The sequence below is a fragment of the Cebus imitator genome, unplaced genomic scaffold (genome assembly GCF_001604975.1).
Source record: "Cebus imitator isolate Cc_AM_T3 unplaced genomic scaffold, Cebus_imitator-1.0 Scaffold485, whole genome shotgun sequence".
Taxonomy (NCBI): Eukaryota; Metazoa; Chordata; class Mammalia; order Primates; family Cebidae; genus Cebus; species Cebus imitator.
In genome coordinates, this window is record NW_016107800.1 from 1293297 (window position 1) to 1317275 (window position 23979).

Sequence of the window (23979 nt, forward strand, 5' to 3'; positions counted from 1 at the left end):
CCTTATCCTATTGGTTACAGGAATGTCGTGAGTCCAGCTTAGATTCAAAGGGAGGAAAATCAGACTCTGTCTCCTGGTGGTGGACTAGTGTAGTTACATTGTACGAGAACATGAGGAACTTTGGGAAATACAGATTGCTGTAGCCTCCTTGAGAATAAATCCATCCCAGAGGAAGCAATTGAGACGTGGAAAGAGAACAGTTTTAATGACGTCGTCTGAGTACCTAGATCCAACTTTTCCCAAGACTTCCATCATCAGAACCATCAGATTCTTTTTCTGCTTAAACCATTTTGAGGCCTGTATGGCTCACAGCAGTAATCCCAGCACTGTGGGAGCCAAGGGGGGTGGATCACCTGAGGTCAGGAGTTTGAGACCAGCCCAGGCAACATGGTGAAACCCCTGTCCCTACTAAAAATACAAAAACTAGTCAGGCCTGGTCGTGGATGCCTGTAATCCCAGCTACTTGGGAGGCTGAGGCAGGAAACTCACTTGAACCCAGGAGGTGGAGGTTGCAGTGAGCCGAGATCGCGCCACTGCACTCCAGCCTGGGCAGCAGAGTGAAAGTCTGTCCCAAAAAAACAAAAACAAAACCATTTTGAGTTGTGCGTTTGTCGCAACTGAAGGAGCTTAGACTCTTAGTGTATCAGTTGTCTCCTGCAGCGTAACAAACCACGTCAGAGCTCTGTGGCTTAACACAATGATTTATCATTTCTCATGATTCTGTGGGTTGGCTGGACCAGAATCATGGTCCAGACCATTCCTGTGTTGGTCTCACCTGGGCCCTCTCAGGCAACTGCATGGGTGGAAAGTTCAAGATGGCCTCATTTACGTGTCTGGCTATGCGCTCAGGGCCTCAGTTCTTATCCATGTGTCTCCCATCCCCCAGGACAGACTGACGTCCCTGTATGGTGGACAGCGGTCCAGGAGAGCGAGGGTGGAGACTGTGAGGTCTCTTGAGGCCTAAACTCCAGAACTTACACAACATCACTTCTGTTACATTCCTTTGTTCAGAGCAAGTCACAAAGTCAGACCAGGACAAAGGAATGAATAGACTCCACTTCATAATGGGGGAGTTGCAAAGAACGTGTGACCATTTTGAATCCACCACAGTGTGGCAGATAGCTGGATTATGTTAGATGGGGACATCTTTGGAATTGGTGTGTATACAGGAAGCAGGGTGTGTATACCAGGCGGGTGAGACAGACTGTTCTAGGCATGTACCCACTGAGGAGCCTACAGTAGGGGTGTGACTTCCATGGTGGCACCTCTGATTGAGGACCTTATGACAAGGTCTACATTAGACCACTGGTTCACAGGAGCAACTTTGAGCTGCAGACCTACCATAGCTGACCTCATGCCTCTTAACCTCAGTTTATCCTCTGTAAAATGGGCATGATGATCCCTGCCTCACAGATTGGCTGTGAGGCTGAAATGAGATGATCGCCACTAATATGCTTTGTAAATTACAGACTGCCATCTACATGTGACTGTGTATTATTATCTGAGATCTGAGGAAGAAATAATCAAGATGGGCTTGGGTAGTCACAGAGAGCAGGAAGAAGGACACCGAGACAGGGCTTCGAAGGATAGGGACATTCACACTGGTGAGGAGAAGGGCCGTATTTCAAGATGGGAAACTGGAGAATAAAATTATAAAGGCACAGAGGTGGAACAGTGACAGGCGGTACCCAGCAGAGGGAGGAGAGCAACATGGTCAGAGGGTGAGCCCCCACAACCTGGACTCTGGGTTTCTGGCTGGCAGTGGGGCAGTAGCCACTGATGGTCACTCAGAGCCACAACCAAGGCTTCCATTCTTCAAGGATCATTAGGTGCCTACCACCACACAGGCCTGCAAGGCCTCCTCCAGCCACAGGGAATTAGTGCATATACAGTGTATACACGGGACAACAGGAGGTGGCGGGCAGGAGATCAGAGTGTCAGAGATAGAGCACCCTCCTCCGGAGCCACCAGGATCAGGTCAGAGCCCTCCCAGTGTTCCCAAGCTCCTGTGGGGACTCTTGGCAATAGGCTTGGGTTACAGGTAGCCTAGCTAAGCCGGGCTCCAAGCCCCTCCATCCCCTGGGCAGGGATGGGGGTGACTAATGGGTTTCTAGCATGTTCCAGGCAGAGGCTTGGAGCGGCTGCAGAGTAGCCTGGCTTGCAGAAGCCCCAGATGGCCACTCGTGGCTGAGACTGAGCCACCCAGGCCAGGCCTTGGAGAGTCTAGACCTATGGCCCCTCCAAAGCCCTCTCTATTCTGGGGTGCTGGCTGAGGAGAGCAGTAGCTTCCCCCTCAAAGGAGTCCTGGGAAGAGAGAGCAAGGGCAGGCTCAGATTTCCCCATTCCAGCCCTGTGTCGCTCGCACAGCTGACTCCTACTTGGGGACAGGAAAGGACTCTGATGGGAGTATGGGAGGTGGCAAGATTTTAGACAGGGGGACATAAATGGCAGGGCTGGAATGGGAACCCAGGGATTTCAGCTCATGGTCCCTCAGCCCTGTACTTACCATATTAACACCCACTGGTCACTTGGGGCTAGGTAAGTGGGGGCCTCAGTGTGAGTGCTGGGCTGAACAAGGAGACCCAGGCAGGAATCCCAGCCTAAAAGACTCCACTTTGCCCGATCCTCACCCATAGGCTACCCTGCTTCCCACTACAGAAAGAGAAGGAGGTAACTGGGAGGCTGGGAAGGGCTCTCTCATACACCCTAGGATTCCACAGAATGAAGGCCTTGGAGAGCAGCTGATTACCCTGACCTTGACCTGTGGCCCTCTGGTTCACCGCCCACTACTTCCCTTTCCTGTCTATCCCTTTGCTGTCCTGATCCAGCCTTGATGGTCATATTTGCTTCTCTGGCCTTCCTCCTGACCTCTGACTCCAGACTGGCTCCTCTGACTTCTGCAGACTCCTAGAAGCAGTCATTCCCGCCACGCTCTCCTCCCAGCTGTGCCGTCAGTACAGATAGTCCCAACTTAGGATGATCCAAGTTACAATGTTCTGAATTTATGATGGTGCAAAAGTGACACAAATTTGGTAGAAACCGTACTTTCCTGTACAACCATTGTGTTTTTCATTTTCAGTGCAGTATTCAATAGAGTACATGAAATATTCAATACTTTGTTGTAAACTAGGCTTTTTGTTAGATGATTTTGTTCAACTGTAAGCCAACGTGAGCATTCTGAACATATTTAAGGTAGCCCAGGCTACGTTCTGATGTTTAATAGGTTAGGTACATTAAACACATTTTTTTTTACTTATGATATTTTCAACTTTCAATGGGCTTATTGGGACATAACTCTACTGTAAGTCAAAGAGCATCTGTATATTCTCAAGCCTTGCAATCTGAGAGCTGGCAGGGGCCTGCAAACTCACTCAGTCCAAACTCCTGTTGCACAAATGGGGACCATGAGGCCAAGGTTACTTGGGTTCTTGCTAATTCATAGTCACATATCCGATTCAGAAACAGAGCTAGGGCGAGGTTTTTGATTTCCAGCTTCCAATTTTTCTCCTGTCCTTTGATCTGGCAATTGTGGCTTAGCCTCTGTCTGTCTATTCCGTGGGCCATCAGATTTCATGTGGGCTTCACTCAGTTCAGATGTCTGCAGTCAAAGCCATGGCTGAAGCCGCACCATGGCTTGGCTCTGATAAGTTGGACCAGATTGGGGCCAACTACGGGGCTTATGAAGCAAGGGCTGGGGGCTGGGAGGGAGGCTGGGCTCCAGGAGATAAAGCAAATCAGATCTATGCCCCAGGTCTACTTGGGAACCATTGCTGTTTGATGTCCTTTCTCCAACCCCAGTAGATCTTTTTTATTTTTTGGGGGGGACCAAGTCTTCTCGGTCTCAAAAAAAAACTGTCGCCCAGGCTAGGGTGCAATAGTGCGCTCTCAACTCACTGCAACCTCTGCCTCCTGGATTCAAGCCATTCTCCTGCCTCAGTCTCCCGAGTAGCTGGGACTACAGGCACACTCTACCACACCCGGCTAATCTTTCTATTGTTAGTAGAGACGAGTTTCACCATGTGGGCCAGGCTGATCTCGAACTCCTGACCTCAAGTGATCTACCTGCCTCTGCCTCCCGAAGTGTGGGAATTACAGGCATGAGTCACCGTGCCTGGCCTCTCAGCAGATCTCGTCAACGGCAGTCCTCAGAGAAAACAGCTTTCACACACACACGGGAAGACACACACAGGAAAAGTCACAAACACACACGCAGAACTCCTGGCATACGGGTATGCGCTGCTGTGCTATGGAAGCACTTCCATGTGAGGCTCTTTCCTCTGAGTGCAAGGACACGTCATTTTTCTTGTGGCTTCCCATTGCCCAGTCCAGAGCCTGGGAATAAGGGCTCAGTAAGGGTACGTGGAGAGAGTGAGTGGACCCTGGTGGGGATGGCCAGAGGCCGGGCCTCCATCTCCAGCTGCCAGCATGAGGCAGGAAGCCCAGCCCAGGTTGGATGAGCCTGCTACAAGGGGCAGCGCTGGAAGCTTCACTGCAGTCCCTAGTATGCTCCATCTTCATCTTCCTCCTTCATCTGGGGCTCTATCACTGACCTGTCAATCTCAAAATGTGGTCCGTGAACCAGCAGCATCAATATCATCTGGGAGCTTGTTAGAAATGCAAACTCTCAGGCCCCCACTGAATCAGAAGCTCTGGGTGGGGGTCCAGAAATCCGCTTTAACCGCCCTCCAGGGGATTCTAACACATGCTAAAATTAGAGAACCACTATCTGTGCAAACAGATAACCTCATGCTGGGGCCAGGGCCGGGAGTGGGGCTTCACAGCACAGGCAGCTGCATACGCCCCTGTGGGTAAGACTGGCTGTCCACATGGTGGATGTCCATACCTGAAGTCAGACACACACTCACACACAGGCATATGCCTGAGCATCAAGGTCTCAGAAGAGTCCACATGCTGGTGCACTGGGGTCTCAGTGGGTACCAGCAGGGACCCAGATGGAAGTGGGGAGGAGAGAGGAAGAACCGTTCTCACCAGCTGACAACCTATGCCCCACAGTTCTTTTGTCTTATCCCTTCTGAGGTTCCCTGAGTGTTCCCTCAGAAGCCAGAGAAGCTGAGTAGTTGCCCAACTCAGACCAGACACACCCAGCTGAGGAGCCAAGGTGGCCTGTGTGCTTAAGAGTGTTTGGAGTATGTGCTAAGACCAGCAAAGTCTTTTCTCTGTGTGGGTGGGCCAGGACCAGGGGAATGTGGGGCATCAGCAAGCAAGGCTTAGGCAAGAGCACACCATCCCCTGGGCCATGAAATGCTGCCCAGATGTAGAATTCCCCGTGGCCCCTTCCCAGGGCTGCTTCTAGTGCCCGGCCCGCCTCCTGACCCCTCTCTCTCTGCTCTGGACTGCGAAGCCCCAGGCCACTGCCCACCTGGCCCATCACCAGGTCCTGTGGCATCTCCCCGTTAGGATCTGGACATAAAATCCTGGTCTCTGTGAGCTGCAGGGGACGTGGGGAGGGGAGAGGGAGGCTCATGCTCAGATCTGGTTTCGCGGCTGCTTCCCCTGGCTGGCTGCCACAGGCTGAGCCACCAGCTGTGCTATATAAGGACGGCGCTGGGCTGCGGGAGAGACGAAGGCTGGACCCCCAGCTGAGGAGTCCCGCTCAGGACACGGTGAGTTCCACCTCTACGCTCCTCACCCCCCCGCTGGGCTCCATGGCTCTTCCCTCCCCTGACTACCCCCTTCCCTTCTCCCCACTCCCTCCACTTCTTGCTGCCTGACCCTTCGTCTTCCACAGAGAAGACTCCCTTTCTGCTTCGGGAATCTGCTTTCCCCCCATTGGCCCAAAGTCCTTTCCCTTCCCCACCTGAGGTCAGGAACCCCCAAAAGGTCCCCACTTAGGGCTTCTTTACCTCTGGGTGCCCTGCCTTTTCCGCGGTCAGCCAGTCTGCTTTATCCAAGTGTTCTGAGGAGCGTGGGATGGCGAGCCTAACCATCAGGGCCCATGCTGAGGACACGGCGGGCATGCTGAGAAGCCTCCGTGGGCTGCCAGATGGGAAATGGTTTTTCCACAAGGTGTCTCAGGCCACCTCGGGCTCCAGACATCCCTGGAGCAGGCTCAGGCTCAGGCTCAGGCCGAATGCCGTGCAGGCCTCCGGACTGCTCAGCTCCGCGCTGGGAGCGCAGAGTGAGACCGCAGTGTGGAGGCCTTTGGGACGTCCTGGGGACTCCGCTCCCTCATCTGAGAAACAGGTGGCAGTGGGGCTAGCGGCTTTAGAGCTAGATGGTCTGCAGCATGGGACTGGTGTGTTCTTCCCCTGGAATAGCCAAGTGTTTTCAGATATTTATTTATTTTTTTTTTTAGAGAGGAGGACTCTTCCCTTTCTTAACCACACCCTGGACTTCGGAGGGTGAAGGGAACCACTTTTGAGTCTCCAGAAACGAGTCAGATTCTGGGCTGGCCGGAGCTCTGGGGAGAGATAAAAATGTTCTGCTCAGCTGCAGCCTGGACCACGCATGTCCCTTGTTCCTTGCCCTTGTCCCAGACCTGCTTCCTCTCCCGACTCTTGCAGTTCCTCACCCACGCTCAGCAGTGACTGGGGAGCCCTGGCCTCTCACAGTGCCTCCCTCTGCTTTCCCTCAGCTGGCTCCCGGCTGTGTAACCCCCAGTCAGGCCCCACACAAAAAGGCAGAAATGTGCTCCAGCTGCAGCCGTGCACATCTGGGAATGTGTTCATGGAGTGGCCTGCCCGCCTTAGGAGAGGCCACTGTGGGCGGAGCCAGGTCTTCCTGGCCTTAATATGTAGCCCCCGTGCAAGAGCATGAATTCCATCAAAGGATGGCAAAGCAAATGCCCCTCAAGCCTGGGTCTTAGAAGTGATTAACGAGTCACCAGGAGGCTGCTGGGAGTGAGCCCTGGAGAGTCCTCATTGGCAAGGAACCTCCTTGCCGCTGCTCTTCCTTGCACCCCATCTCCATGTGGGGCCCTGGAGCCTACACCCAGGGACAGAGCCTAGTCTGCCCCATTTGAACTCAGATTCTGAGCCTCTGCCCCTCCCAAGCTGCCTGGTGTCACAGTTCAGGCTGATGTCAGTCTCCTAAGACATCATTCTGTCCACTTTTCCCTCCTCGACAGGTGAGGAAGCATTTCTGCTTGAGCCCTAAGAGGTGATTCAGAACTATGGAACCTGACAAGCTTTGTTCCTTTACAGGTCACTGGATCTGAGAAACTTCCCAGGGGACCACATTCCAGAGTCAGCGACTCTGTGAAGCACCCTCACCCACCTCTTGCCACGTTCCCACGGGGCTTGGGGGAAAGATGGTGGGGACCAAGGCCTGGGTGTTCTCCTTCCTGGTCCTGGAAGTCACATCTGTGTTGGGTATAGGCTAAGTATCTGCTGGCTCCTAAATCTTCCACTTGCCTCAGTGAAGTCATGTCTGGTCTGGGACTGAGCTCTGCATCTGCCTTAAGACACAGCAAGGCCTTCAGACCTCCGGCCACTTTGTGGATTTATTCATAATTTATACCCTGTTTGTTCCCCCCACACACACACTTGAGATAGTTCCCAATATTAAAACTCACAAAACAGAACCTCTATAAGAGGAGAGGGATGAGCAGTCATTCAGAGGGAGGAAAAAAAAAGATAAGAGGGTTATTTTTAGCCCTTGAGTAATAAATTTAGCTCTGAGCTTCCTGGCAGCCAAAGCAATAGGGAATCACAGGAAATCAATGGGTTCTCAGAGGCAGTTTTGGGTTTGGGGTTTGGTCTGGTTTTAGGTTTTGGGTTTTTTTTTTTTTTTTTTTTTTAGTTGGAGTCTTGCTCTGTTGCCAAGCTAGAATGCAGTGACGTGACGTGATCTCAGCTCACCGCAACCTCCGCCTCTTGGGTTCAAGTTCAAGCAATTCCCCCGCCTCAGCCTCCTGAGGAGCTGGGACCACAGGCGCACGCCACCATGCCCAGCTAATTTTTGTATTTTTAGTAGAGACGAGGTTTCACCAAGTCAGTCAGGATGATCTCCATCTCTTGACCTCATGATCCACCCGCCTTGATCTCCCAAAGTGCTGAGATTACAGGTGTGAGCTACAACGCCCGGCCTGTTTTTAGTTTTATGAAAATTATTTTGGCCCAAAGCTCAATTTCATTTAGACCCTGCAGCCAAATTTCACAGACACACCGGAACCCCATCCGGTCTCCTTGCCCTCTGACTGCATCCTCTGGTGATACTGAGCCCTGGAAGGAACTGTAGAAAGAATTTGTCTGGTGGAATGGAAGACTTCCCAAGCCATCTAAGCATCAGAGCTCCCAGCCCTCCCCTGCACACTGTCTCCTGCCTCTTCCCCTTCCTTTCCTGATTTCTAACCACATACTCAGGGAAAGAAAGAAAGAGAGAAAGAAGAGAGAGAGAGGGAGGAAGGAAGCAAGGGAGGGAAGGAGGGTCAAAAACCCTCTTTTAAAGCTGTGTGCCTTGCAGGATTTGTGGCCACAACTGCAGGAACAAAGGCTGTCTCAGCCTGGAGCCAACCCTGTGTGTACTCGCCTCCTGCCTTGCTCTTTCCACCCTGACAGCTGCTGCTTGTGAAGATGATTAACATCCAACCGTCTTCGGGGAAATCAGATTAGGTTGATTAAAAGAGCGCCCATCACCTCAATTATGCAGCATGGAGAATTCTGATTTGGCTCCTGGAGTGAGCGTTAATTGCCTATCAAAGCTTTGGATAGGCATCCTCTTCCCTTTCTGGAGACCCCAACCCAGCCTCAGGTGGGGTACAGCTGGAACTGCCTGCGGCCTGAGGACCCTAACCCATCCTCAGGCAGTCCCTGCCAGCGTCGTGTAGAAAATTGAGGACCACTGCCCCAGCGAGGCCATCTGAGTCTTTCATGGGAGTGGACTCCCAAGGGAAAGTAAATGGACATCTACCGTGCCAGGCATTGAGCTAAAGGGAGCTGCCAGCGCTTACTCAGCATGCGTTCTGTGCTGGGCGTTCTAAGTGGATTTTGTGAATGAGCTTCTTTAATCCCCACAATCCTCTAAGGCAGGGACTATTATTCCCCTTATTTTATGATGAGAGAACATGGGGTCAGATGGGTTAAGGAACTTGCCCAAGGTCATACAGTTAGAAAGCGGCAGGGGCTCAGGAGCCCACGCTGTCAAAGAGAGGTTTACGTTCTAGCTCATGGAACCCTCATGCCAACTGAGTCACCCTGCTAGGTGGGAATTAATGTCTCCATTTTACAGATTGGGAAAACAAAGCTCCATTCTGCCAAGAAGGTTAGGTGCAGACACCAAAGCAGGAGTCCCAGACCACTGGCTGCTCAGTAGCATCTGATGATCAGTTTCTAGAACAAGAGTGAGCAGGGAGCTACCATTCATTGAGTATGTACTACATGCCCGTCTCTTTACATTCATTATCGCCTGAATAAGGCACCAGGACCCTAGGAAGCAGCAATTGTTAATGCATTCCTATTTTATGGAGAAACAGGCTCAGAGGAATAAAGCTTTTCTGAGATTGCACGGCACTAAGAAGCACAGTGGGGTTTGAACCCGTGCCTGGGGCTCATGCTCCATCTACGGCCTCACACTGTTTCCCTGCACCTTGAGGAGGCCTGTAACTCCCAGCCCTGGCCTCTCACTTAGCTTCTCTTTGTGGCCCTCAGGGAGACAGACGATGCTCACCCAGTCAGTAAGAAGACTCCAGCCTGGGAAGAGGAACCCCCTCATCTCTGCCAAGCCTGCCAACACCCTGGAGAGTGAGTTGTGGCTAGACCAGGGAGGGGCTGGAAGGGGGGAATCTTTACCGAGCTTGCTAAGTAGATCTCTGAAGCCAGGGCATGATGTCAGGGTTCCATGGAAACCCACTTTTTAAGGCATTTGGCCTCCATCTCTGTCCAGGCAGAGGAACTTGGTGTATAAGACAGCTCCAAATCAGGAATGTGCCTGCTGTTTCAGGAATGCTGTGGAGCTTGCTGGGGCCAGAGCACAGGCTGGTGGGAAGGGAGTGGGGAGAGGAGTATGGAGAGATGGCTGTGGCAGCTCCTCAGCACCCTGAATGCCTAAGAGGATCTCAAAGCTGGGGGTGATGTGGCCCAAGGCACATGGAGAAAGCCCACCCTGATTGCAGGGTCAGGGACGGGTGTGAACGACGTAGAGGAGGAGCCTTGATGTGGCAAGATCAGGCAGAAAGTGACTGGCGTGGTCCAACCAGGCTGATGAGAGCTTGAAAGGACGCCTCAGCAGTGGCAGGTGTCGAGGGGGCTGGAGAGAACCTGGAGAGACAAATGTGACGGGGCCTGGGACCAGCTGGGGTGGGTGAGAGGGAAGGAGAGCTGGAGCTCCTCCCCAACCCGGCTGTGTCTCTCAGGCCCTGGTGAGTGGACAACGTGGTTCAACGTCGACTCTCCAGGAGGGCAGGGCGACTATGAGCGACTGGACGCCATTCGTTTCTACTATGGGGACCGTGTATGTGCCCGCCCCCTGCAGCTGGAGGCCCGGACCACTGACTGGACACCTGCGGGCAGCACTGGCCAGGTGGTCCATGGTAGTCCTCGTGAGGGCTTCTGGTGCCTCAACAGGGAGCAGCGGCCCGGCCGGAACTGCTCTAACTACACCGTACGCTTCCTCTGCCCACCAGGTAAGCCAGAATGCCTCCCACCCCACCCGCTACTTCCCACTAGTCTGTACTCAGGGAGAGGGAGAACCTGCCTCTGGCCACCAGGACTGTCAACTTCACACACATGCACATGCTTGGACTCTCTGTTGGAAGTAGATGCTCAGTGCCGCAAAGAAAAATTAGCACTGAGACAAAGGATCTTTCAGCAACATAATTTTTACTTCCTGAACTGCAGGAAGGCTACTCTCACTGGTGATCGTGCCACACGAGGACAATGAACAAAGGAACACACACAAAATTGATCCCTTACACATTTGGGGTTGTCCTTACTGCTGTGTCTGATCTCCATTGGCTGGAGCCACACCTCACAATCTAAACTAAAACCTCATTGGCTAACAACTTAAAACCTTTCTAAACAGGTAAATGCAATGGAGAGCTGGGACATGCCTGTGAGCACGTCCAGCAAGATATTTTGGTTACAGTACAAGGACATAGAATGTACTACGTGCCTGTAAGCATGGCGTGTCTAACAGCTACATAGGATAGGGCTTCACAAAGTTATTAGCACACTTATGATTTAACAAGAAAGGAAACTTTAAAAAGGAACTTTTCTGCTTCCCACACTCTCTAATAATAACCAAGTAGTGTCATTAGTGCCAGAACCTTCCCAGTACTGTCCTGTGTTTAGAGGTACTCTCTATTCAGCCTTTTTTATTGTATTCGAGTGACACCATGGTGAAGACCACAGGCTCTGAGGTGGGGATGCTTGGGTTTGAACCATGAGCCTGCCACGCGATGTGCCCCCTGGACAAATTTTCTGAAGTTCTCTTGGCCTCAGGTTTCTCCCATGTAACACATGGGTAATAGTGAGTCTTCATAGGGGTTTTTAATGAGATTAAGGGATATGAATGCAGAGGCTTAACTCAGGTAAACACTCACCGAGCGTTAGATTCTATTCCTGTTCCTATGTACCAGATACTGTGCTAGTTATTCATATTACTCAACCTTTACAACTCATCTTTGAGGGATCTCCATCTTGACAAGTTACACGAGGTTCAGAGAAGCTGGTAGCTCCTCACGATTCCATAGCTGACAGAGTAGAGCTGGGGTTTGAACCATGTCTGCGTTAGCAGTTCATGCATTTATAACCCCTCCCACCATGGATAGTACAGATGATGGGGGAACAGATCTGCTCGCTTCTTGGATGGGGATCCTCCTCCTGGGGCTCCACAAGATCCCCCAGGCCCAGGCACCAGTGGTGGTCATCTGGGGTGGGAGCTCAGGCTGATCTGGGCAAGGTGTGAAGACCCCATTCTTGTACACAGGCCCCAGGCCAGAGGTGAGGAAGGTGGGCAGAAAGGGGCTTCTTGTCCAAGTCATTGCAGGGTCTAGGCCCTGACTTCCCAGGGGGGCCTGACTTCCCAGGGAGTCCTTCCATAAGAGCACGTGCCTATTTCCACACTAGTGAAGAAGAAAGATAGTACTGTCCCTGCACATCCTAGGATAGCATGTCAAAGTCCCAGTGCTCGGCCAACAAGCCCCGCTCAGGGCCACTCCTAGCCCACAGGGTGCCTCTGTGCAAATTAGAGACATCACTTCCTCAAGACTTTTGACTTCTATCTGTTGGAAAAATCATTGCAGTAAATATAAACATCAGTGACGTCTATGACATAAATGGAGACCTTGTCTTTACCAAAGAAACAGCTTCAGGGTCAGATTTCCCGACAGAGTCCCCTCAAGAGGGAAGTCAGACTGTCTGCTGATCCCACTTTGCAGGGTCCCTGCGCCGGGACACAGAGCACATCTGGAGCCCATGGTCTCCCTGGAGCAAGTGCTCAGCTGCCTGTGGTCACACTGGGGTCCAGACCCGTACACGCACCTGCTTGGCAGAGACGATGTCACTGTGCAGTGAGGCCACTGAAGAGGGTCAGCACTGCACGGGCCGGGACTGTAAAGGTACCACCCTCCCTCCTGGCACTAGGCAGCGTATGGTGGGTGAGGTTGAAGAATGAGAAGTTAGATGGTCAGTCTGAGAGTATTAACTGAGGACCTACTATGTGCCCTAATGAGGGATATACAGGATAATATAGGAACACAGGACAGGGTCAATTATCATAGCCTGGGGGAATCCGGGAAAGCTTCCTAGAGGAAGTGTTCTGAGCAAAGTTTTTTTTTTCCTTGAGTCAGAGTCTCACTCCGTTGCCCAGGCTGGAGTGGCACAATCTCGGCTTACTGCAGATTCCATCTCCTGGGTTCAAATGATTCTCCTGCCTCAGCCTCCGTAGTAGCTGGGATTACTTGTGCATGTCACCACACCCAGCTAATTTTTGTATTTTTAGTAGAGACGGCATTTCACCATGCTGGCCAGGCTGGTCTCGAACTCCTAACCTCAGGTGATCCACCCGCCTCGGCCTCCCAAAGTGCGAGGTGTGAGCCACCGTGCCTGGCCCTGGGATAAGCTTTAAAGGATGAGTAGGAGTTAGTCGTGCAGGCTGATAAGGAAAGGCAGTAAAGGCCAAGGAGGAGAGGAAGTGACATGTGAGTGTACAGGCTGTGATGTTGACCGAAGGAATGCCAGAATCCACGGAATCCCTGCTGATGTGGCCCCTTGTCCCGCAGACTGTGACCTGACCTGCCCAATGGGCCAGGTGAATGCAGACTGCGATGCCTGCATGTGTGAGGACTTCGTGCTTCATGGGGTTGTCTCCCTTCCCGGGGGTGCCCCAGCCTCAGGAGCCGCTGTCTACCTGCTGACCAAGACACCTAAGCTGCTGACCCAGACAGACAGTCATGGGAGATTCCGAATCCCCGGCTTGTGCCCTGATGGCAAAAGCATCCTGAAGATCACAAAGGTCAAGTTTGCCCCTATTGTACTCACAGTGCCCAAGACCAGCCTGAAGGCAGCTACTGTCAATGCAGAGTTCGTGAGGGCAGGTAACTAAATTCTCTGGGGTAGGGCTGGTGAGAAGGTCCAGATTTTTAAACAGAGGGATCACAGTGCTAAAAGCTGGGTTCCCAGCTCACTCAGAGTAAAACCCTGCATCCTTACCATGGCCCACACGGCCCCAGACACCAAATCACTCTACTCCAACTTCAGTGGGCTCCTATCCGTTCCTCAAACACGTAGGCACACTCCTGCCTCAGGGCCTTTGCACTTGCTGCAAGTATCTGTTTAGAATGCTCTTCCTGTAGATATTGGCATGGCTTGCTCCCTCAAATGTATGAGGTCTTCCGTGGCCACCTTGTCTAACAGTCAATACAGTACACTGTGAGATTTGGAGGTCACAGAGAGAGGCTTGGGAAGTTCAGAAATGGTGCAGGAAACCAGGAAATTCTGCCAGGGGCAGCAGAAAGTGAATATTGCACCATTCAAAACAGCCAGTTCTATCCTAATGGTAGTGCTTAGGAATCCTGGCCAACATGAGGTCCCCTTGTTTCTCCACTGACCCACCCAGATGCTGCTTGACAGGCCATGGAGCAGGTCCCAGGATGGGGGGTGTGGAGGGGTAGACTCCACTCTGAACCAGTTCCCTTAGGACCAATGGATACGGGCTGGAGGTGAGGGTGAAGCCACACAATTTTCACACCACCAAAGATCCTGAGAACACACACACACACACTCACACTCAAAATGTGTTTCTCATCTTCTGTCCCAGAGACCCCGTACCTGGTGATGAACCCCGAGACAAAAGCACGGAGAGCTGGGCAGAGCGTAGCCCTGTGCTGTAAGGCCACCGGGAAGCCCGGTCCAGACAAGTATTTTTGGTGCGTATTCTGCCAGCTTCCTTGCCCAGTTCTCTTGGAAGCCAGAGCTTTCTTGCATTGGGTCTGGACTTATTAATAAGAACAATAACCAATAGAATAAAGTTGCAAGTGAGGCACGGGTACAGAGCCCGGATGTTGGAACTTACAAGTGGGGGCTAGTGGGGTGGGAGCCAAGCAACCAGCAAACTCTCTCATTGTGCCCTCAAAGCTGGGAACCCTGTGGCGGGGCACAGTGGCTCACACCTGTAATGCCAGCACACTGGGAGGCTGTGACAAGTGGATTGCTTGAGTCCAGGAGCTCGAGACCAGCCTGGGCAACATAGCAAAGCCTTGTCTCTATAAAAGCTTTAAAAATCAGCCAGGTGTGCAGGCTTCTAGTCCAAGCTACTTGGGAGAATGAGGTAGGAGAATCACTCGAGTTCAGGAGGCAGAGCTTGCAGTGAGCTGTGATCATGCCACTGCACTCTAGCCTGGGTGACAGTGTGAGACCTTGTCTCAAAAAAAAAAGCTGGGGTCCCCTAGAGCATCTCTGGTCTTGGGGTTCGGACTTATGTATCATCAGGATACAGAACAACGTTCCCAAGTCCTGCTTTTCCCAATAAAAGCAAACAAGGGCAGAATCCCTTAAGGCTGTTGAGTCCTTTATCCTTCACAGACATTTTATAGCTTCTCTCTTGTCTGACACACCCAACAATCCTGTGAAGTCAGCTAGAAGTCATTGCTGCCATTTTATTATTATTTTTTTTTTTCTGAGATGGAGTCTCACCCTTGCTGTCCAGGCTGGAGTGCAATGGCGTGATCTCGGCTCACTGCAGCCTCCACCTCCTGGGTTCAAGTGATTCTCTGGCCTCAGCCTCCAGAGTACCTGGGATTACAGGCGCGTGCCCCCACGCCCAGCTAATTACCTTTTTTTTTTTAATTTTTAGTAGAGATGGGGTTTCGCCATATGGGCCAGGCTGGCCTTGAGCTCCTGACCTCAGGTGATCCACTCACCTTAGCCTCCCAAAGTTTTGGGATGACAGGTGTGAGCCACCGCGCCCGGCCATTGCTGCCATTTTATAGACCAGAAAGCCGAAGCACAGACAGGTGAGATGGGGAGAGTGGTTGTCCCAGCCAGGTACATGGTAGGACTGGGACTTAGAACCAAGTTCCTTGTCTCCCAAGCCAATCAGTGCTCTTGGGTGAGCCAAGTCAAAGGGGAGCCCATTTACCATGTGTCTCCGTGGCTGCCTGCTCCTGGAACTTTTCCAGAGACACCTGCCCTCCCACTGCCATTCAGGTTCCTCCTCTCCATCCCTTGCAGGTATCATAATGACACATTGTTGGATCCTTCCCTCTACAAGCACGAGAGCAAGCTGGTGCTGAGGAACCTGAAGCAGGACCAGGCTGGGGAGTACTTTTGCAAGGCCCAGAGTGATGCTGGGGCCATGAAGTCCAAGATTGCCCAGCTGATTGTCATAGGTAAGCCTGTCTGGGTCCCTGGGGGCCCTGGGTCTGCAACAGGGATGGCTGAGCACCCCAGTGCACATAACTACACAGTAAAAGCTCAGGCTAGCTGGGCACAGTGGCTCATGCCTATAATCTCAGCACTTTGGGAGGCCAAGGCAGATGGATCGCCTGAGGTCATTTGAGGCCAGCCTGGGCAACATGGTGAAACCCCATCTCTACTAAAAATACAAAAATTATCCAGGCGTGGTGGTGGGCACCAGTAATCCAAGCTACTCAGGAGGCTGAGGCAGGAGAATTGCTTGAACCTGGGAGGCAGAGGTTGCAGTGAGCCGAGATCATGCCACTGCACTCCAGTCTGGGTGACAGAGCAAGACTCCATCTCANAAAAAAAAAAAAAAAAAAAAAAAAAAAAAAAAAAAAAAAAAAAAAAAAAAAAAAGAAAGAAAGAAAAAGAAAAATGCAGCTAAAACAGGAGATAAGGGGCTATAGACTGTAATAGATGGTAGATACCTCCCAGGTGGGAGTGACCACAGATGGCTGCTTGAGGGAGCAGCCTTCCAGCGGGGGCTTAAATAATGGCTCTCAGTTTGGGCTGCCCATTTCTATGAGCTGATTGGGTTTTTAAAAATATTGATGCCTCAGTCTTACCTCCAGAGAGTCTGACTTAATTGGTCTGAGGTGTGGCCTGGGCATGCATAGTTTAAAACCTCCCCATGTGATTCCAATTTGCAACCAAGGTTAGACTCCCTGGTCTTAAAGAACGGGCAGAGGTTGTGTATGTGGAGGTGAGGGTGTTCCAGATTGAGGGGCCAGCATGGGTAAACACATGGAAGTGGGACCTGAGGGGGCTTTACAAGAAAGGGTGAGCTAAAGCTGTCTTCAAGAAAAGAGCTGCAGTGGGAGAGATTCGAGGTCCAAGACCAATCGGGAGCCCGTCTTTGGAAAATGGGTAGGAAGGAAGATAGTTTAGTAATTGGCCTAAACAAAACAAGGCAAAGGAGGACAGAATGTATTGGAAGAATCCTGGACTACTTCAGACTCTTAAAAAGTTGAGCAAGAGATTTCAGGACAGACAAGACACAGGGTACTCTGGACATTGGCAGAGATGTGGAACCCTCAGCGGTGGTCCCAACCCATCACACCAAGGCTCCTTGCTTGTTATAGTAATTTTTAATATTGCTTTGTTATTATGAAGTTAAATTTATAGATAACTACATATAATTTCCAAATGTATTTGTGCATGGTCCCAAATATAAAACAAAGGATAAATTTTTAAATTTTTAATATAAAATCGTGTGTAATCCCATATGTAAATGCTTTGGCACATTGACACGAGAAGACGAACCAAGAAGTTAGCCACTTGCATTTAAATCCACCATGAACATGACCGCTGCAGATGCTAACGGGTACAGAGGTGTCATTCCGGCATTCACAGTGCTTGGGTAATGGTGGTGTAGAAACGTGATTTTCCTGAGATGAGTAACAATTCTTGGTATTGTTCTGAGCTAAACAAAGTACAATCTTAGCTCAATTTATATGGTAGTTGCATTCTTGAAAAATTCAGTATGTGGTTAAAGCCATGTAAAGGATAGTAAGCTCTGGTCTTTTCATTTTTTTTAGACGGGGTCTTGCTGTGTTGCCCAGGCTGGAGTGCAGTGGCACAACCTCAGCTCACTGTAGGATTGACCTCCCAGGCTCAAGCAATCCTCTCACCTCAGCCTCCCGAGTAGCTGGGACTATAGGCATGTGCCACCACGCCCAGCTGAGTTTTGTATTTTTTGTAGAGACAGGGTTTCATCATGTTGCCCAGGCTGGTCTCCAACTCCTGGGCTCAAGCAATCCACCCACCTTGGCCTCCCAAAGTGTTGGGATTACAAGTGTGAGCCACTGCATCCGGCCAAAGCTGTGATCATTTTAAACAGGTTTTTCTACCTAAATGAATGTCTGGTGGGATGTGTGAAAGTCATTCAGAACACAGAAAGATTCTTTATGCAGAACAGTAACCAGGCATTGCAGGACATAGAACATCAATGGCTGGCCGGGCGCGGTGGCTCACACCTATAATCCCAGCACGTTGGGAGGCCGAGGCGGGTGGATCACGAGGTCAAGAGATCTAGACCATCCTGGTCAACATGGTGAAACCTCGTCTCTACTAAGAATACAAAACTTAGCTGGGCATGGTGGCGCGTGCCTGTAATCCCAGCGACTCAGGAGGCTGAGGCAGGAGAATTGCTTGAACCCAGGACGCAGAGGTTGCGGTGAGCTGAGATCGCGCCATTGCACTCCAGCCTGGGTAACAAGAGTGAAACTCTGTCTCAAAAACAAAACAAACAAAAAAGAACATCAATGGCCCCTACCCACAATATGTCAGTAGCATCTCCAATTTTGGTGATAACCCAAAACACCTTCGTACATTTTCAAGACCCCTCCATTGAGACAAACTGCCGCTGTAGTGGCCCCATCAAACTGTGTTTCACCATATATAAAATGGGATCAGTAATAGCTGCTCCATCTCCCTCAGGGAGTTCTGTGAGGATGAGGGTCATGGATATACAAGTCCTTCGAAAACCATAGAACACTGTAGAGATGTGAGGTTGAGGTACTCTTTGTGTAGGATGTAAACTTACATGTTAATTTCCACACCATTTCCCTCTGCAGCACCTGACGAGACTCCTTGCAACCCAGTTCCTGAGAGCTACCTTATCCAGCTGCCCCACGATTGCTTTCAGAATGCTACCAACTCCTTCTACTATGATGTGGGACGCTGCCCTGTCAAGCCCTGTGCAGGGAAGCAGGATAATGGGATCAGGTGCCGTGATGCTGTGCATAACTGCTGTGGCATCTCCAAAACAGAGGAGAGAGAGATCCAGTGCAGCGGCTACACGCTACCCACCAAGGTGGCCAAGGAGTGCAGCTGCCAGCGATGCACAGAAACTCGGAGCATCGTACGGGGCCGCGTCAGTGCTGCTGACAATGGGGAGCCCATGCGCTTTGGCCACGTGTACCTGGGGAACAGCCGTGTGAGCATGACTGGCTACAAGGGCACTTTCACCCTCCATGTCCCCCAGGACACCGAGAGGCTGGTGCTCACATTTGTGGACAGGCTGCAGAAGTTTGTCAACACCACCAAAGTGCTACCTTTCAACAAGAAGGGGAGCGCAGTGTTCCATGAAATCAAGATGCTTCGTCGAAAAGAGCCCATCACTTTGGAAGCCACGGAGACCAACATCATCCCCCTGGGGGAAATGGTTGGTGAAGACCCCATGGCTGAACTGGAGATTCCCTCCAAGAGTTTCTACAGGCAGAATGGGGAGCCCTACACAGGAAAAGTGAAGGCCAGTGTGACCTTCCTGGATCCCCGGAATATTTCCACAGCCACAGCTGCCCAGAGTGACCTGAACTTCGTTAATGATGAGGGAGACACGTTCCCCCTTCGGACATATGGCATGTTCTCTGTGGACTTCAGAGATGAGATCACCTCAGAGCCACTTAATGCTGGCAAAGTGAAGGTCCATCTCGACTCGACCCAGGTCAAGATGCCAGAGCACATATCTACAGTGAAACTCTGGTCACTCAATCCAGACACAGGGCTGTGGGAGGAGGAAGATGACTTCAAATTTGAAAATCAAAGGAGGAACAAAAGGGAAGACAGAACCTTCCTGGTGGGCAACATGGAGATCCGTGAGAGGAGGCTCTTTAACCTGGATGTTCCTGAAAACAGGAGGTGCTTTGTTAAGGTGAGGGCCTACCGGAGTGAGAGGTTCTTGCCCAGTGAGCAGATCCAGGGGGTTGTGATCTCCGTGATCAACCTAGAGCCTAGAGCTGGCTTCTCATCCAACCCGAGGGCCTGGGGCCGCTTTGACAGTGTGATCACGGGCCCCAATGGGGCCTGTGTGCCTGCCTTCTGTGATGACCAGTCCCCTGATGCCTACTCTGCCTATGTCCTGGCAAGCCTGGCTGGGGAGGAACTACAAGCAGTGGAATCTTCTCCTAAATTCAACCCAAATGCAATTGGCGTACCTCAGCCCTATCTCAACAAGCTCAAGTACCGTCGGACGGACCACGAGGATCCACGGGTTAAAAAGACAGCCTTCCAGATTAGCATGGCCAAGCCAAGGCCCAACTCAGCTGAGGAGAGCAACGGGCCTATCTATGCCTTTGAGAACCTCCGGGCATGTGAAGAGGCACCACCCAGTGCAGCCCACTTCCGGTTCTACCAGATTGAGGGCGATCGGTATGACTACAACACAGTCCCCTTCAATGAAGATGACCCGATGAGCTGGACTGAAGACTACCTGGCATGGTGGCCAAAGCCGATGGAATTCAGGGCCTGCTATATCAAGGTGAAGATTGTAGGGTCCCTGGAAGTGAATGTGCGATCCCGCAACATGGGGGGCACTCATCGACGGACAGTGGGGAGGCTGTATGGAATCCGAGATGTGAGGAGCACTCGGGACAGGGACCAGCCCAATGTCTCAGCTGCGTGTCTGGAATTCAAGTGCAGTGGGATGCTCTATGACCAGGACCGTGTGGACCGCACCCTGGTGAAGGTCATCCCCCAGGGCAGCTGCCAGCGGGCCAGCGTGAACCCCATGCTGCATGAGTACCTGGTCAACCACCTGCCACTTGCAGTCAACAATAACACCAGCGAGTACACCATGCTGGCACCCCTGGACCCGCTGGGCCACAACTATGGCATCTACACTGTCACTGACCAGGACCCTCGCACGGCCAAGGAGATTGCGCTTGGACGGTGCTTTGATGGCACATCTGATGGCTCCTCCAGAATCATGAAGAGCAATGTGGGAGTGGCCCTCACCTTCAACTGTGTAGAGAGGCAGGTAGGCCGCCAGAGTGCCTTCCAGTACCTCCAAAGCACCCCAGCCCGGCCCCCTGCTGCAGGCACTGTCCGGGGAAGAGTGCCCTCAAGGAGGCAGCAGCGGGCGAGCAGGGGTGGCCCACGCGAGCGTGCAGCGGTGGCCTCTCTGAGATTTCCTGGAGCTGCTCGACAGCCCCTGAGCAACTAAGTTTTGTGGTACTTCACCCTCTTCTCCCCTCATCTCATGTGACAGCCGTTGTGAGACTGACACACTAACTGACACTTGGTTAATTTAAGCACATCTGTTTTGGTGCAATTTGCTTGTTTCTTCATGCCTTTACTTACTGTCTTTGTCCCATGATACTGATTGGCATGCGGCCCCCAAAACGGCAAAATAAAGCCCCTTTGTGAAACTGTTCTTTAAAAGAAACACAAGAAACTGGCCACTGGTAAAACTCTGCAGCTTCAACTGTTCTTCATTGAATGCTGTTAATGCAAATGTACTTCCTCTTCTTTTTGCATGGCTTTGCCCACCTGTGCCATGGTGATAATCTGATGCTGAAGATCAAATAGCCAATATAAAGCATATTTCTTGGCCTTGCTCCACAGGACGTAAGCAAGCCTTGATCATAGTTCATACATATGAATGGCAGTGAAATAAATAAAATGCAATACTTTTTACTTGAAATGTAAATAACTTATTTATTTCTTTGTTAAATTTGGAATTCTAGTGCACATTCACGGTTAACCTATTACATATAGGATAATCATAGTTTCTCTACCAAGACTGGAAAGAACATCTACTGGTATTCACAGTGACAACAGGTTGCTAATTGCATTTGTACGTTTCCCTTTGCATTTGCTTTTGTTCTTGCCAGTGTAGCCCAGGGCAGATGTCAATAAATGCACATTCTGTACTTTGATTCTGAGGCCACTGTCCTGTCTTTTAACTATTAAAGTGAGCCAGCTGCTCAGAGGGGTACAGGGGACTCTGGAAGGCAGTCACGGGTGGTGTAAGTAAGTTACAGGACAGGGCAACATAGGCACACACTCCAGCGGTGAAGTTTGTTCTCATGGATCATATTTTCCATTTGCAGAAAAGAGCAGATCCCTGGAGTTGTGAGCATGTTCTGGGCTCCTGAGCAAGACTGAAAACATGTCCCAGGTTTTTTTTTTCCTTCTTTCCAATACTTTGGGGCTTATACAATGGCTTGGCTCAGGGTCTGATGAGCTGGCCAAGTGGTCCTTTGGCTCCCTCCACAGCCTGCCGCCTTCTCCAGCTGGGCTGGCTGGCCTCACGCAGCAATGATGGGCTTTTTCTTTTTTTTTTTTTCAGCTCTTCTAAAGATGTTCAGCTTTTCCAGACACCAGATCTCTGCTGTGTGTTACAGACCCTGTCCCTGGAGGAAAACAACTGTCCAAACGGACAGAGTTTTGGTTTTGGAAAAGGTATTTGTTTTAAAATAGTAACTCGGAGGCTGTAGGTGGTACCAGAGCAATCTCAGCAGCATTGCAGTCAAGGTAGTGGGGTGTGGGCTTGGGTGAGATGCACCCATTGCCCCTATCCCAGCCCCTCAGAATCTGTCAGGCTAGAGGCCAAGGGATTTGGGGGAGGAGAGGGCACTGTTTACAATCAGGACAAAAAGCTTTCCCTGATCCCCTGGCCAGCCTAGTGCAGCTCCATTAGCCATCTCTGGCCTGGGCTGGATTTGTACTCTTGGATCACCATCTGGCCAGCTCCTGGGAATTTGATTTGTAATCAGTTAGAAATTTCTCTAGCTGGGCACATCCCAATAACCACAGAGAAAGCAAGCATCTGTAGGACTGAGGACTTGTGATTGCAACTTGACCCACTTCCAGACTCCACGTCTGTCCCACTGCTCCCAGGAAGCAGCTCTCACTGACTGCTTGGGGAGGCTTGACTGCCCCTGCTGAGGGGTCGCTGTGCAGCTGTCTGCAGCACGTCGGCCCAGCCACTTCAGGAGCCAGAGTGCGTGCTGCTTCAACCTGACACCGGTTCCCTTCAAACTCACAGGGCGGAGGTGCTGGGGAAGCTGAGTGGACTGGTTCCCCACGCTAGGCACTTTTCTTGCTGTTCTCAATTGAGGGTCTGAATAAACGGACCCCAGTACACAGCATCTGATGCCTGACTTTTTCCTTCACTCCCCAACATTTATTGAGTGCCAAACCATGTGTGCAGGTAGACAAGCTTCTATGAAACAGTACAAAATATACGACATGTCACGGCATCAGACTTTCAGGAAGTGGTGGTCAGAGAAGGCTTCATAGAAAAGGTGACATCTAGGCCGGGCGTGGTGGCTCACGCCTGTAATCCAAGCACTTTGGAGGCCAAGGCGGGCGGATCACCTGAGGTTGGGACTTCAAGACCAGCCTGACCAACATGGTGAAACCCGGTCTTTAAAAAAAAAAAAGGAAAAAGAAAAGGCGACATCTAATTTGAGGTCTGAACGATAGCTAGGAGCTGGCCTGCTGATGGTGTGGCTGTCACGAACAAGAGGCACAAGCAGAAAAAGCTGTGCAAAACCAGGGACTGCAGGTGGCGTGGGGTTGGCAGGCAGATACCTCTCTTTTAGACAAGAAACTACTTTTTTTCTTTTGAGATGGAGTTTCGCTCTTTCACCCAGCTTGGAGTGACGCAGTACGATCTCGGCTCACTGCCACCTCCAACCCCAGGGTTCAAGAGATTCTTCTGCCTCAGCCTCCAGAGTAGCTGAGATTATAGGTGTCCACAACCAGCTAATTTTTGTACTTTAGTAGAGATGGGCTTTCACCATGTTGGCCAGGCTGGTCTTGAACCCCTGACCTCAGGTTATCCATCCACCTCGGCCTCCCAAAGTGCTGGGAATACAGGTGTGAGCCACCGCACCAGGCCTAGGAAACACTCTTGAGTTGAACTCATGACACTTAGTTCCTAAGAGTCTTGCCTCCAAAGTCAAATGTGTCCCTTGCTAGCTGTGTAACTTTCTCCTGGACCTCAATTTCCTCACCTACAAATGAAGGATTTCTAAAGCCCTTTTCATGATTTTCGGTGAGGCTAATCGCACCATTCCCAAGATGCTTTCAGTTCACCAAACCTCTGCTGATTCATCGGTTGTTCCTCTGTGGAGACTGCACATTGGAGGGACAAAGTGCTCATCTCAGAAAAGCTCTAGTGTTTCAGTCTTCGCCTGCTGATCACCCAGTTACTGAGTGCAAATTCTATGAAGGTGAATACCACATGGCAGAGAGGAGGGGAACAGGCGGGTTGTTAGATGGTAGATGGGTGGGTCAGGTTGTCCCTGCTTATAAACAAGGGAGTTTTCTTTCTTTTTTTTTTTTTTTGAGATGGAGTTTCGCTCTTGTTACCCAGGCTGGAGTGCAATGG

At 51.1% G+C, this 23979-nt stretch overlaps 1 protein-coding gene across 1 annotated transcript; it reads left to right on the plus strand.

The window, feature by feature from the left end:
- Window positions 1-4876: 4876 nt before the first annotated feature.
- LOC108292267 (cartilage intermediate layer protein) lies at window positions 4877-21517 on the plus strand. The gene is made up of 9 exons (XM_017513037.2): window positions 4877-5624; window positions 7164-7331; window positions 9609-9701; window positions 10313-10582; window positions 12338-12517; window positions 13181-13495; window positions 14218-14326; window positions 15630-15787; window positions 18434-21517. Exons 2-9 carry the CDS (start codon window positions 7271-7273, stop codon window positions 20800-20802), a joined length of 3555 nt encoding a protein of 1184 aa, XP_017368526.1. The 5' UTR covers window positions 4877-5624; window positions 7164-7270; the 3' UTR covers window positions 20803-21517.
- Window positions 21518-23979: the final 2462 nt, after the last annotated feature.